Source organism: Leptosomus discolor, chromosome 1 (genome assembly GCF_034619465.1).
Source record: "Leptosomus discolor isolate bLepDis1 chromosome 1, bLepDis1.hap2, whole genome shotgun sequence".
NCBI lineage: Eukaryota > Metazoa > Chordata > Aves > Leptosomiformes > Leptosomidae > Leptosomus > Leptosomus discolor.
In genome coordinates, this window is record NC_141391.1 from 92,344,696 (window position 1) to 92,360,843 (window position 16,148).

Below are 16,148 nucleotides of genomic sequence, written 5' to 3' on the forward strand. Positions count from 1 at the left end.
TTCTAGGCTTGCAGACTTCCACAGTGTCTACTAAAGAGTATCAATTCAGAAATCCAGCAACATTTGCTCATTTCTGTTACTGGCAAACTACAGTGCTTGTCATTAATCACCCTGACAATATGAAAATGCAACATTATTCTGTCAAGTATTTCTATGCCTTCTGTTTTTTCACTGATCTATCATGTTGTCAAATGCTATAAACACAGATGAAGTACACAGTTCTGTATAGTGCAAAAGGAAAAAAGAAAATTTCTTAAAGGAATGATAATTAAAATATGTTTGAACCTGGAGTATCTGTATTGAAGCTTTAAGTTTTCTAACTTTATTTTCTTGCTTGATTATGTTAGAATAACGGCTTCTAAAAATAACATTCATTGTAAGATGCTAGCCAATCTTTCAACTGCTCAGGAAAACTAGGAACATTTTGTTCCATGATATAAAAACCTTAATGTAAATCTTAAACCCACCATTTCTACATTGAAATCAGAGCGAAAACAGAAATAAGTGAGGAAGGATGGAAGAGCCTCAAAAAGCCCAGAGGAAAAGATTCCTGTAACAGTAGGTGTCTGTGCTACATTTTTGCTGTACATGAAGGCCCGTGAATCTGAGAGGACAAGAACAACTCAGTGGTTCCCCAGATTTACGTTTTATCTCAGCTCCAGCTAGTCAGAGGGTATCTTGTATTCTGACAGAAAGAGAAAATACACTGGAAAGACGGAAAAAGCAATTTTCGTGTTAAGTTTGTTCAGCACACCACTGACAGCACTTTCACTGCAAAACTGCCCCCTAGTGGGGTTCCCATAATGGTCCTTCAGTGTTTTACGCGGGGAACCAGGCAACTCCCCCGCAGCGCAGTCCTCTGCTGTGCCTAATCCTGCCTTAGAGACTGCCACTTCTCAGGCACAACATGCAGAAAGCAGGGTAAAAAAGAAACAGCAAGGGAAAAAGAAAAAAAAAGGAAAAAAAAAAAAAAAAGGAAAAAACCACCTCAAACCAAGCCGTTAGTGAAGAAGGCGGTCTTTTCTAAAGCAGAAAATAATCCACAACACATAGTGTAACCTGACAATGCTTTCACTACTTATTAAAACGCAAACGATTTCCAAACACTTTGGTATTTCTAACACCTACTGTGACAGTATCTCAGCCCCTCTGTATGCTCATAATGATAGTCCTTGAGGGAAATGGTGCTCTTGGGGGTACAAGGCTGGGATGGAATTCAAGGTTCTCTTCTTGGCAACTCATAATATTTGTATCTACCTGATCTTAAAAAAATGTTTGAATATCACAGCTCTTCCTGTCTTATTTATACAATGACATATATTTTTGTAGGTAAGTTTATTTAACCAGACTTGTGAGGGAAACTAAATAAGAGGCTAATAGGACTATATACTGAATTAATTTAAGAACTGTTTAACATGTAAGACAGCTTCCATCATTGCTTCACATGTCATCATTAACCATATGACACCTGACTAGAAACGTCTTGTGTTACACAGCCAGAAAACACTACTAAAAGTTTTCTCAGAGAGCAGTAGTCATGAGTGAATCTCACAGGCCATGAAAGAGCAATGTGTCTTGAGTGTCCCTACAATACCATGACTTAAAACTTGAGCTGCAGAATGTGTACCATTTAGGAAGACATAATAGTGCAGAACCTTACCAAAAGGTAGAGTTTGGCCTTGAAATATGAAAACATTCAACAATTGTGTTGATGCTTTTATAAAACTCTGTTATTTGGCAAAACCTGCAAATTATTTTGATTTTGATTATTTCCTAAAACTACACAGAAATAAATTGCAATTAATGCTTTACATGATATAATAATATATATAAAGCCTATATATAGGCTATATAACAATGAAGCACGTTAACTGAAATTTCACCAAAAATGATTAATAATTAAACAATGAAACGTTTTGTCCAGCCGACATCCCTAAACTATTAATCTCCTGAGTTAATGAGTTCAGACTTTTTACTGTCTCAGAATGTAATGATGACTCTGGAAGCTGAGATTTACTATCTTGTCAGCATCCTATTTTCAGACACCCTTTTTAAAAATCAAGGTAATGATTTTATCATGTTGAAAGCTTTACAAGCACCTAGATTTGGCATACAAATCTAAGATAATGAAGAAATCTGTGACAACTACTGAATAAATGAATTAATGATAGAACAAGAGGGAACAGACTAAGCTGCACCAGGGTAGGTTTAGGCTAGACATTAGGAAAATTTTTTTCACTGAAATGGTTGCCAGACATTGGAATAGGCTGCCCAGGGAGCTGGTGGAGTCACCATCCCTTAATGTGTTTAAAGGTCGTTTAGACGTGGTGTTTGGCAATATGGTTTAGGAGTGTACTTGGCAGAGGAGGGTTGATGGTTGGACTCAATGATCTCAAAGGTCTTTTTCAACCTGAATGATTCTATGATTCTATAATAAAATACTAAATACACAAATCCTAGTCATCTGAATTCTTTAAAATGTGCTGGTTTATTTTAAACAACTATTGAAACTATGAGCTTATGGGTATGGTGTTTTTTTTTTTTTCCCTGAGAACAGAAACATAAGCATTTCTTTCTACTTCAAGGAATATATGCCACAAATTGTTGATTTTATGGCTCTTCAAAGAATATTTAGAATATTCTTCAGCTACATTTTCCTTATATTTTGCTTTTCAGTAATTATGCTACCAGACAAAACATACAAATATTGATAGCCTATTTTGTTCTTTAGTGTATTCTCTCATTCCGCTTGTAGAAAATCCAGTTTCGTATTATCAAATCACTCCCTAGTGCACATGAATTCTTTCTCAAAAGATAAAGGATTATTGTGAGATACCGACTGATGGACTTACAGGACCTGGCATTCCTCATATTTGTGTTTCTGTAGGACAGGGTGGGGGATGGGGCAGGGAATCTCACCGAAAATAATACTACCAGAACACAAGGCAGAAATTCAGTTCAAGTAGTTAGGATCACTGCAAAAGAGAATAGGGAAAAAGGAAAATATCCCCTTCTTGGCCAGGAGGCAGCACAAGCCACTCCTGTCTTAGGCTGGTGTTAAACAACTAACAAACGATAGGCTTGATTTTAAGCCAGTGAGGCCAACTTATACATTTGATATGTTTGAATGTTTCACTTTGAGCTCTCTAGTATAGGCCAGTGGACTAAATGCTCAGTTGCAGCTGAAGCACTGTAGTTGCATTACTGGAGCGTATCTTCCAAATTTGTTTAATCCAACAGGAATCCAGTTCAGATGCTCCAAGAGCCATTCCCAGCATGAAAGAAGTCACAGTGGGGACAATAAGATCAGTTTCAAAAGTCCCCTTCTGATCCGAACTAAAGGAGTGTCAGATGCACCTCTTAAAGGCCTCTTACTGCCCAAGATGACCTCCCTACCAGTGAGTGCTCTTAAGCCCTATAACTCAAGACTAACCTTGAAAAAACACTCGTAGAGCTAGTTTTATGGCACCCAAGTGCTACACATATATATGTTTTAACCTGAATCCACTATACTTCCAGTTCTGCAGAATAAAGAGCTGCATCAAATCTGGACCGCAAGCTTTATAATAATGAACAGTATCTTTACCCTTCCTTTCTCAAAAAGGTTTCAAATACAACCCCAATGTCTCTCAATCTGAGCAGGCAAAACTGAAACAGTTACTAGAAGTAGTTTCATAAATGCATACAGCTACACACACACAGAGATATTTGTACAGAAGATCCAATTTGTAACAATAAACTTTATACTTAAGAAGGCAAACTTATGGCTAAGAAAAGCAATTCTACAGCCAGGTATAACACTTCACAACAATAGATAATAAAAATGGTAGAAGAGGGTCCTTTTTTTAACAGTCATGAAGGAAAAATCAAATAGTATTGCTTGTAGAATTTTATTAACTAGAACTGACAGTAAAGAGTTTGCATGTTTGAAACATTGTGAGTAAAACGATGAAGGATAAGAAGACTCAGAAGACATTTCTGAAAATCTGCATAGTTAGAAATGAAATTCACAGTTTTTGGCTTGTTGAGAAGCAGGTGCATTTTTAAAATCCTTAAAAGTTCAAGAATCCAAGGCCTGTCTTTGTTAAATAAGATGGACAGATACGTCAGGACCACAGAACAATAGCCTCTGATTATTAACACATTCCAGAGGTCTATGAAGCAGGTTCTAGACAGAGACTGCAGGAAATCTTACTGATGAATAAATGAGACTTTAAATGTCTTAAGAGAAGCATACCTATACCAGAAGGTTCTGATTTTTTTGCAGAATTTACCACTGGATGCAGTACCTCCTATCGTACCAAATAAGTATTGTGTATTTTCTTCATGAGTATGACATCAGAGTTTCACAAAAATAAAACTTCCAAAAGCCTGGAAAAGATAATAAGTCTATAAAGAAAGGAGAAGTACTAGCAGGGTCTCACAGGCCTTTGTACTTACAGGCATAGTTGAAAGAGAAGGGGAACTCCTTGAAGTAGATGATGGGCATGTCAAGAATTATGTCAAAGAACTCAACCCATACAAGTCCCTGTGACCAGACAGGCTGTGCCTCAGGACACTGAGAGGTTTGGGAAGGCTGCTTGCTATCACCTCTGAAGGCTCATGGAGATCAGGGAGAGGTCTCTGACAACTTCAGAAAGACAAATGTTGAATCTGTCTTCAAAAAAGGCCAAAAAGACTATCCAGGGTACTACAGGCCAGTAGTAGTGGGAAAATAGTGGAGTAAGACCTCTTGGAACACATTTCTGGGCACATAAAGAATAAGGTGACTGGGAGCAGTCAGCAGGGATTTACCAAGGGTGAAGCATGCCTGACATCTGATTGTCTTCTACTATAAAATGTTGAGGTTTGTGGATGATGGACAACAGTGGATATTACTTACTTTGACTGTAGCAAGGCTTTTAACACCACCATGCACAGGAATTTTGTATCCCATTTGAGATGCTACAGTTTGGACAGGTGGACAGCCAAATGGATAGAGAGCTGATTGGACTGTCAGGACCAGAGGGTAGTTAATGGGTTGTATTCTACCTGGTGGTCAGAAAAGAGAAGCATCAGAGGTGTTCATCTTAACGACCTCAAGGAGGCAATAGAGCACACCTTAATCAGATGCAGATGGCATCTACATCATAGAATCATAGAATGGTTTGGGTTGGAAGGGACCTCTAAAGATCACCTAGTCCAACCCCCAAGTACTGTAGGCCTCAGAACTGGGTGCAAGTGGGCTCTCATGAGAGTAGAGTAGAGGGGGAGAACCACTTCCCTTGACCTGCTGGCCATGCTTCTTTTTATGCAGCCCAGGATACCATTGACTTTCTGGGCTGCAAGCACACATTGCCTGGTCATATTCAATTTTTCATCTACCAATATCCCCAAGTCCTCCTCCACAGGGCTGCTCTCAAGCCATTCATCCCCCATCAGTGTGAAATCAGGGGTGAAAAAGTCAACATGCTTAAGTATAAACCTGCCATTCAGAAGCAGATAGGCTGGAGCAGTGAGCCAACAGGAGCCCTATGAAACCCACCAAGGACAAATGCAATGTTCAGCACCTGGGAAGGAAGAACCCCTTGCAACAATACAGTTTGGGAATTGATTGGCTAGGAAGCGGCTCTGCAGAAAAGGATTTGAGGTCCTGTGGGCAGCAAATGGGACATGAGCCAGAAACGTGCCCTGTTAGGAAAGATGACCAAGTATATCCTGGGCTGCATTAGAAGCAGCACAGACAGCGGATTGAAAGAATATTACCCCTCTTCACTCAGCACTCATTAGGCCACATCTAGAACAATGTGTCTGATTTTGGGCCTGCCAATACAAGACCTTAACAAACTGGACTGAGTTCAGCAGGGCACCACCAAGCAAGTGACAGGGCTGGAGCACTTTTCTGTGAGGAGAGGCTGAGTGAACTGGGCAAAGGGATGACTTCAGTGAACCCAACAGCAGCTTTCCAACACCTATGAGGAGGTCATTGAGAACTCACAGCTGGGCTCTTCCCAGGAGTGCATGGTGGGAGGATGAAAGACAACAGGCATAAAAGGAAATGAGAGGTTCAGATGAGATAGAAGGAAAAAAAATTTCACCGTGAGGACAGTCAGGCTGTGGAACAGGTTCCCAAGAGGTTGTGCAGTCTCTGTTGTTGGAGGTCTTTAAGACCTGCCTGGCCAAAGCCTTAAGCAACCTGGTCAACTAGTGTTGACCCTGCTTTGTGCAGGATGTTAGATTGGGAGAGCTCCTGAGGTCTCTTCCAACACAAATTATTCTGTGATTCTACGACACTAATGAAGGAAATTAAAATCTCCTGCAAGTCAACATAGCTAGATCTTACATAAAATTTGGTCAGTAGCTCAGGACAGATGGAAAACTAAGGAGCAAGGTGTAGTGTCAGAGATAAGTTCTTAAAAGGGATTCTAGTGGATTTCTTTATGACTAACAGGCTAAGCAAATAAAAGATATATTTATTTTCTATTTTTAACCTAAGGAAATGAGACTTCAATACCTGTGCTGTCCATCACTCATTTCCAATAATAAATTTTCTAGCTTTTGTATCCAATTTCAACCAAATCTGACAGGAAAGTATCAGTCTCAAAGATAATTGCGTGATTACAGGATTTTGAAAAATTGGTTGCTGGATAGAAGAAAGAACATATTATTTGTTTTACCACTCCAGAAGACAAGCAGAGGGTCACTGTGGTCCCTTTTGTTTGGCATCTGTATTCCAGCCATACATGCAGAGAACCAAAACATAGTTATGCTTTGTATTCTATAGGAAGTATACGGGAAATTTTGTTACTGTTGTCCAACCTTGGTACAGCACTTCTTTTTAATTTTGTTGCTATCATATAAGACTTGTGGATAGGAAGAATAAAAGAGATCATCTGCCCACAACTGAGGCTACACAATCTTACAGTATTATCCTCATGTTGCCCTAATAGACAGAGAATTGCCTCAAGCTCTTAATGAAGTTATGACTAAACCAAATTTCCCTGAGTGGTATCAGGCATAACGATATAGGAGAACAGCAAAATAATTGTCACTCATTTTATTTTAGTGTAACTTTTGAAAAAAGATTTTCAACCGCATGCTATGAATTAATCCCTCTTTTACTGGAAAAGCAACAGGACACTTAAGATAATTACCAATCAGATGAAATATCTTAAAATGAAAGTCTATCTAAAAAGACATTATATATTCCAGGAAGCAACAAAGGATATCACATCAGAAAGAACTACTTGGAATGGACCAATGGTATAGTCCCCACAAAATAACAATAAACAGAAAACAGGCATTTTGCTTTCTTTTGCAGAAAATCTCTGGAATGCTCTGCTTCAAGTTACGAAGGGAATTTCTTTTCTATGTTAAATAAAACTGTATTTGTTGTTGCTGAGATAAATAAATACACAGGTAAATTAATCTCAAGGGTATAGATTACAAAATTTTCTGGAACAGAAATTACTGTAGCAATGTGAAGTGTACCTATTGATGTAAGAATGAGCTAATGCAAACAGGTTTTTTTCAGGTTAATCCCTATAATATTTGGATCAAATCAGAATTATTTACTGGATTTTGCCCAAATCACTTCAAACACTGACTTGCCATTCAAGAAAAGGAAATTTGAAAGCTGACCGACTCTACTGAATTACTGAAGGTCACCAGGACAGAAGACTGAACTTTTTAAGTCTCAAAACTATTAGGCCCAAGGTCTATGACTATCACAACACTTGCGGTTTTCTACTCCAGACATAATGTGTGTCTTTGGCTCTTTGGCACATAGGGGTACATGTAAAACATTTAATAAAAGAAAAAAATTACATTCGAACTGCCATGGAAAAAAAAAGAGAGTTATATTTATTAGATGTTAGTTACAACATGGACACAGCTGAGAAATGACAGTGATGAAAACTGTGTAAAACAGAAAATTGTAACTTCTGACTTTAGCTACTGATGTTAAAAGACTAGGCTCCCTCTACTGTCAAAAATACTCTCCCAGGAGGTACTTAAAGGTCGGTGTACACTGCAACATGGCAAGTAGAGAGCAGCAACTCCTTAAAAGGCATAAAGGGAATTCTGCAAAGGAGCTCACCTTAGTACATCCAACATGTGCTGGACCTAATGGAAGCTCCTGCAACATCATCCTTCATTCCCTGCACAGTTGACGCAGCTAAATAGTCACCCAGCTAAAAAATTCTTGCACAGCACAATGTAATGATTCAACACCAACAGTGAAAGCATACCTTAATTGTCAGCACTTACAGAAACTAATAGAAGTCATTGCAAATAAAGTTCCAGACCAGTCTCTTAGGCTGTGTCTACACAGATGGACGTAGCTAAGCACAAAGGAGTTCTGTGAGTTTTTTGTGGTGGTTGGACATAAATCAGGACTATCTGTGAAATTACATAGCTGTGCTAAGACAGCACTGTCCCTAAAGCAAGTATACCCTGCATTTCAGCAGGGTCTCATAGCTTATGACACTGACCACAACGTCGTATTATTTTTTGTGTCTGACATGAAGGCCCAAGACAGTTCATATCCAGACGGATCACAGCCTATTTGCTTCTGCCCATATTTGTCTTCATACATGTTCGCATTCCCATAGTTCAACAGCCCACATATTCATGACTGAGCCGTAACATTTCCGAGACATTCAGTGACATTCTTTTAGATTGTACAGTGGAAGAAGTTACTACAATAATTCTAGTATGAATGTAATGCATTTTTGTCACTGAGCATCTTACGGTAAAGTTATGCTAAATTATGCTAATTGTCAGGCTTGGGGGTTGGTGATTTAAAAACATTCAAGATTCTTTTTCAGTTGAAACACTTTCACAGTGCAAACACATGCTATTTCAGATGAGATAATCAGATCTACTTATTAAAAGATATTCTGAATTAGTTATTTCCATCTCATTTTACTATACAGACATCTTCAATTCCCATATCAAGAATTGCCTGTTAAGCTCTAAAACCACCTGTATGACAGTGATTTAATAAACATGACTCTCTTCTTGAAAGCTACAATGTTATTTCACACCCTGCCTCAAATTTGCTATTTAAGTATTAACAAATAATTGTAAATTTCACTTGTACCTATTCCATTTAGAAGATATTCTGATATACATTGCCCTATGAAAAGAGACATTTTAATGGCCATATAGAAAGGAAAAATATTTTCCAGTTTATGCTGTAAATTAAATCTTTCTAATTATAAACTAGGCAACAAAAATATTCCATACATTTTGGGTTTCTTTACTTTATAAATATTGATGGAAAGCCTTACCTAGATTTCCCATAATAAAAGCATTTATACATTTTATTATACCTGCTTGTTATACATTATTTTATACTTATTTGCAAGCAATTAAGGAAACAATGAAACTTACCGATATGTTAACTTGATGGTGTGATATTATGGGGGCAAATGAAGTAGCAAATCTGTTGCAAGAATTAGATTGTAAGGCAATGGCTATGGAGAGCATTTCCATACAGAAAGTACAGTATGGAAATAAATTAACGACTAATGTTGGCTGACTAATGTCAAGTATTATAAGCTGTCTCCATTCTGCCCTTTTCAAAATCTACATGAACAATTTGACTTGCTGTGAAAGAAAGAAATTTTCTTAAAAAAAGCAAACCCTGTATGTAATTAAGGCATGGTAGCTATTTTGAGATTGACATTAGAAAGGAAATAATTTCATTCTCTCATTGGGGATGAATTAATATGTTCTGGTTTTCACTTTCATCTTCAATACCAAGCCAAGTGTGAGTCTAATAGCAAGAGTTACAGCCTCAACAGAAATATGTGAGTAGATACTTTTAGATGAGGAAGCAGCCACCATTTCTGCTCTTCTCTCAAAATAACTAGGCCTTCCACAATTTGGTCTTCTCCCTGTACTGAAACAGAGCCAGTTAGCATTCATTTTTGTCATTCACTTTGTCAGAGTTAAGGCAAGGAACAAAGACATGCTGACTGGGCTTACTGGAAAACCGCTGTATAACAACATATTTAGATATAAATTAAATTATATTGTTTCATTACTTTCTAGGTTAAGATTAAACTACCCTAATTTAGGCAATTCTTAGTAGTAGTTAAAAGAATTGCCTTGGAGTATTTAATTGAGAAGGGATCCAGAGAAGTACTGAAGATAGAAGAAGACAGCTGAAACTTGGATAGATAAAGATAGGTCAGATGATTCATGTCTTCAACGACTTAACATCTGCAGAGCATTGTTGGTGCCACAGACGGAAATTGGGAATCCATAACTGTGAAATTTGTAGAAGGAAAATGTAAATGGCCTAAAGAGCCCCCTAGGATAGCTAATGAATAATGAAAGAGTCATCTACAGTAATTCTATTTTTATGTTCCTTGAGACAGATCTGACAGTCAAGGCTACAAAACCATTTTCTTAAAGGTTCTAAACGTGACTGTTTTATCTTTTATTTTCAGTTTGGATGGTTAGATGCTTTGCAAGGCTAAATATCTGTATAGGACAGTCACAGGGGGATTCAGTCCTAAACATAGTTTTATAGTGGAATGTTAATGAGAAATCCATACAAGATTGGCACAGGATGAATGAGAGCATTGAGCCCCTGTGAAGTAAGAGGTTGAAGCCATGCAAGATGTTTTCAGGCATCTAAATGTTTCTAGAAATCTATATTCAAGCAAGTAGATTTCCTCAGTATTTTAATACTGTCTGGCTTTGCACTCGTCAACTGCTTATAGATATTACTCCAAGATGATATCTCATATTCTGAAAAGGTAAATACACTCTGGATATGTCACTTGAGCTGAATCCAGATATCTTAGTATCACATCTATACATTTTTATCTAAGAGAGAAGAGCACAGAGGCTGGATCTGATTCAGATACCATAGACAGGCAAGTCTTCAAGGCTTACTGGTGGCTGGTTCTGCAGCTATACAGGACATAGGCATACTTAAATTTGAAAAAAATAATGTCTTGCATTTCTTTTTCCTAATATCTTGTATGCATCAGATTAGTTTTCAACTCGACAGAATATATCAGTAAGAGATTACATCTTCTACTATGCAGAGTTAGAAACACGACCACAAATTATTTTTCTGCCAATTAATAGATTTTTTAATGTATAATACATGTTCTTCATTAGGCCTTATCAGCTTATTCAATAGCTAATTTAAGGCTACTCAGAAATTGTAGACAGTTGTACTGCTGTCCAAAAATTAAAATAATTTTTGTATAAACCTAATAACTAGTTCTATATGGTTTGCTCTTGTTACTACACGAATTGTTAGTTGTTTATGACTTCCATAAAGCCATCAGTTTTGGCACCATTATTATGGATTTGGGATCTTTTCTGATACAAGACTGGCATATCACTTTTTTCTTGTCAGAATTAGCAAGAAACACTTTGTAAAGATATCTGGTATCAACTTTCCCACACTCTCTCACAACATTTAATTTTTAGTGGATTTCAGATTAATTAGAAGAGCATTAATCTAATCTATAATGTATGCCCTGGGAGAAAATTCTTAAATAAGACATGAAAAAGGCTAAAACTAGTTGCCTGAAATTAATATGAGCAATCCATTAGAACTTTAACTCATGGTCAAGAATCAGATGACAAAATGTTCAAGGTCTGCAATATCTGTAAAATTTAAGTATTTTGCTTTTAAATTAGATTCATTTGAGTATTTTTCTATTCTGCCTTGTGGGGTTTTTTTTTTAACATTCTCTGGAAGTAATTTGCAATTGTTACAGAAATATTCAAAATTAACGTATTGTTGGTCTGTTCTGGAAAATTTTGTTGCACTTTATTCTGGCACTGTTAGAAATGAATACTTTTAGGGAGGACCTGTTGTTCACAGAAACAGGACTTCGGCATAAATATCCTGGGAAAACAATATCCTGATGAGAGAAACAAGGTCTTCCACAAGTGGTAAGTTGGTAAGATAAACAGTTATATAAGACAGTCATTTGCAATTCTATTTTCTATTATCTATTGAATAATATTTAATTTTTTCCTAAGTATTATATGTTCTCATTGAAGATATATAGGGACCTCGTGCTACTGTCACTTCCTAGTCATGATTAATATAAAAAACTAGTATCTAAGGCTGCTGCAAGGAAGGGAGACTATTGTTAAATCCCGGTACAAGGACAGGAAAAACTATGGCATCTGAATGGTCATTCTTACTGGCATTGTAATGTAACTCTACCTTATAAAATTAAAATTGTGTTATCTTAATGTGACTATTGGAAAAGATAACATTGAAATTTAGTATCATGGGAGCAAAGGTTGAAGTTATGAATGAAATAATTTATTACTCCTTAGCTCACAAAAGGCAAATCATGCCACTGCTGCTGTTTCCTGGAGTTTGCTGTGCACTCAGAAAACTAAAACCAAAGAAACAAATTCCATGTAGTATAAGATGGTGTCATCCCCATATATCTGTTGGAAACACAGAGAAACTCACACCTACCAAAGAACCATCCTAGATCTAGGCTTTACTTAAAAATTAGTCAGCTTAAATTAGTGTTTCAACGGTCTTGTGAAAGGAGTAACAATTTTCATTCATCCTAGGTTTCTAATGCAATTGAAAGAGTACACTAGGATGATCACAGCATTTTTGCTTATACTTTTCCAGTGAGATATTGCCTGTTCTCTTACAGTAAGTACAGTATGAACACTTATTCAAATACAGGGAACATGCTAAAGTGACAATGTGAAACAAGATCTTCAAATACTGTAGAAATGGATTCATAAAACTATTTGAGGATTTATCATCACAATGAATTTCTGTCAAAATGGCACATGCTCTGCTGTAAAACAAACTGAAAATCTATTTTGATTTCTAATGAAAAGAAACTTACTATAAAATTAATTACAAAGTACCTGGTTATGAATCAGGACTTCCAGGAAATCTATTTCACACAAAAGAATTCCACATCAATGTTTCTATTGATTTCTATGAGATTTAGAGTAAGCTCTCTTCTAGTGTCTACAGGGGTAAGGAAAGTTGTTTTGTTCTTCCGTTGATCATAGTGACAGTTGACTTTGCATTTATTTAAATAATAATAATTTCCCTGTTATTACAACCCTTTGATTTCCTAAAACCAATATTCAGAAATGAACACATTTGGTTTTGTAACCTTTCAAACATGGAATACTCATATTCGCTTAGACACACTCCCTTGAAAGTAAAACAGAGTTCCAATAATAATTCCCAAACTGTCCTAAAACATCATCATCAATAGAATATCTCTTAAACACAGCTTCATCTGTCTCTCAAGGGCAGATTTACACTGATCCTTTCACCTGTTATAGACACAAACTGCTAGAAGCAAAAGGCTAAAGGCCACATTGTCTTCCTTCATCTCCTCCCTAGCATTCATGTGCAGTCCAAACGCACCTCTGCAGAAGCTATGGGTTTCATTTCAGAGTTCAAATGAAACCCTTGAAACAGTGACATAGTAAGACTGACATCACAAACAAAAGATTTAAAAGAAAAAGAAAGGTCTGTAATTCCAGACAGCAGTCAAGTCTATCATCACCTTGAATTGCTGTCCATCATACTGAAAGAGGATGACTCCCCTAGGCAAATGCCAGGTGGAAAGTAATCATACTTTACACTTTTCTAGTGCCTTTATCTGATGACCTCAAAATACTTGGCAAACATTAATTCATTCACGTGAAGATTTCTGAATTATATTTTTTACTATGAACCTCTCTGACTATTATTTTTTCACACTGTACTCTCTCTCTCTCTCCAGCAACCTAAAATCAAAGCTAGTGACTGGCTGACAGTGAAAATAATATGTCTGCACAAACCTGAAAAAGTGACAGCTGTTGACCAATATTTCTAAACAAAGAAAACAAAAAAGTTACGAAGGCTTGCATTGTAGGACAAAATCAGCGCAGCCTAAGCCCACAAGAAGCATTGTTTTTCTTCTAGTCACTGCTTACATCTTTAGATTCATATCTTTTCCTACTATAAAATGCAAAAATTATTTGGATATTAAGTTATTTTTTTTAGAACAATTATAATGGATTTAAGAACAGTTTCTGATATAATGAATATTTCTAAACATATGTGTAATGTAAAAAGCAATATTCTAGCAAATGTCATTGGGGTAGCATATCAAATGAACCTTTTAATGTCAAGTTTTCAGCATTGTCCGAAGAGCCAATTTTATAAAATTGCCGTGAATGGACAATTTAAATGAATGGAACTAGTCATATACAATGATTTTTGTTAGCAGATTAATGGTTTACATTCTCAGAAGAATTGTCAAAGACTTTTCTGTGGTAATTCAATAAATGCTTGAAACTTCTTAATTAAGGCAAAATTATTTGTTAGCTCTTAACTTACTCATACTAAAAAAAGGTATATCCCATAAATCATAGAAATTTCTGTATCACTACCAGTATCTTCTGATACATCACCTGATTAAATATAATCAAAAGAAGTAGTATAAATGTAGGTATTTTATTGCACAATGGCAAAAATTTTAAACATCAGATATCTACTACAGAGTAAGTAGATTACTGGATTGCTAGTCTCTGATGTGTTACTAACATTAGCCATGCCTGAATTAACAAAATAAATTTGACTATATTTTGTTTCATAATACAATTCCTGGATTACAAACACCAGAAATAATATACAAGAAGAAAAAGAATAATAAATGTTATATTATATTGTAGGAGATCACAGCTTTATTTATTATTATTTTAATGCCTTTCCATACTTCTCTTCACTGTCCTGCCCTGCTGTATAATGTCTAATATAACTGGATTTTTAGCTGCTAACAATTCTAATCATGCTCCTTAGACATAAAGTGAGAACAGCTCCTCAAACTAATAAATCCTCTGCAATTAAAAGGGATTTTACTCTGATGCACCCATCATAGATTCAGATTTTTAAATCAATAGTACAGGCACAAAAGATTAAATGCCTAATATTATCTCAGGGTAAAGGTATGTCATTTATAATGACATAGGAATGTCATTATAAATTACATTATATGCAGTTTCCTGCCAGGTTTTGGTCCAATGCAAGTGATAGCTAGTCAAAAGATTTTAATTTTTACAAAAATGTTCATAAATTAAACTACAATTCCCTATAAACATTCTATGCTTATTTACAAGAAAGTATCATCTGTGACTATAAAAGGTCTAGGAAACAATCACCAAGAGTAGGCCAAGTACTAGCGGCTGCCATCAGAAATAGTAATGTTTAAATGTTACTTACGCCTGTCGATCCCTGTACATCTTGTTAACTTTCTCCCATTGAAAATTAAGCTGAGTCAGCTTTTCTTGTATATTTGCTGCTTCCCTTGGTGTAGCACTTTGCAAAGCCAGTATCTTCTTGTTGTGAATAATGTCTACACGACCGAGCAGTCTCCCCAGGCTATCTTTAATGCTCTGTAATATCAAGATTTTAGAAAAGAAAAAAACACATTGTTTTTATAAATTAAAAAAAAATGTTCATAAACAAAAGATAGAGGGGGAAAATGCTAATTAAACAATAGTTTTGATGTTAAAACCAGTTTTACAATAATCAGGTAATAATGTCTGAATGTCCACCTTTTCTCTGCAGTCTTACTAATCTGTATCTTAGAAAGGTGATGGGTGGAGAGGAAGCAAAGCACTATTGACTTCAGCCACCCATTAATTCCTCTACACCAAGTTTACATCTGTTTTAATCCCTTTTTTTCTTAAGAAAGAAGAACAAAGTCCCATTTTACAGTCTCGTGTTTAAGTGTTCTTTAATTATTTTGCTGTTTATGCTTCTCTTTTATACTTGTTTCAGCAGATATTAAAAAGATACCAAAGTAACAGCATGAAAAAAATATCAAGTATCCCTGATTTTGCCTTGTGCTGGATATTCACAAGCCAACATTTATCATTCTTCAAGTAGTCAGTTCTTTGTTGTTTCAGAGAAAGACAAAATACTTTAGAGCACACCCACCTAACTGTACAATGCCATGTGCTGGAAGACCAAAAGGAAGAAAAATTGAATTTACTCTGGATCTTTAACATCTTTAAAATGTGTGAAAGCATTTAAAATGCCAAACATTGTCAATGATCATTAATTATCCATTTGCCAGTCCATTCAGTTCCATAACTGAATTATACAGGTTTTCTTTTTGCTCTATAAAGTAATACATAAA

The 16,148-nt window shown here is 36.1% G+C and overlaps 1 protein-coding gene across 2 annotated transcripts in view; it reads right to left on the reverse strand.

Moving 5' to 3' along the window:
* DMD (dystrophin) overlaps window positions 1-16,148 on the reverse strand; it is a 1,194,940-nt gene that overhangs the window by 620,563 nt on the left and 558,229 nt on the right. For both annotated transcript variants that reach the window (XM_086469458.1, XM_086469399.1), the window contains one exon: window positions 15,227-15,399. In XM_086469458.1, the coding sequence (XP_086325584.1) occupies window positions 15,227-15,399 (173 nt within the window). The remainder of the gene's footprint in view (window positions 1-15,226; window positions 15,400-16,148) is intronic.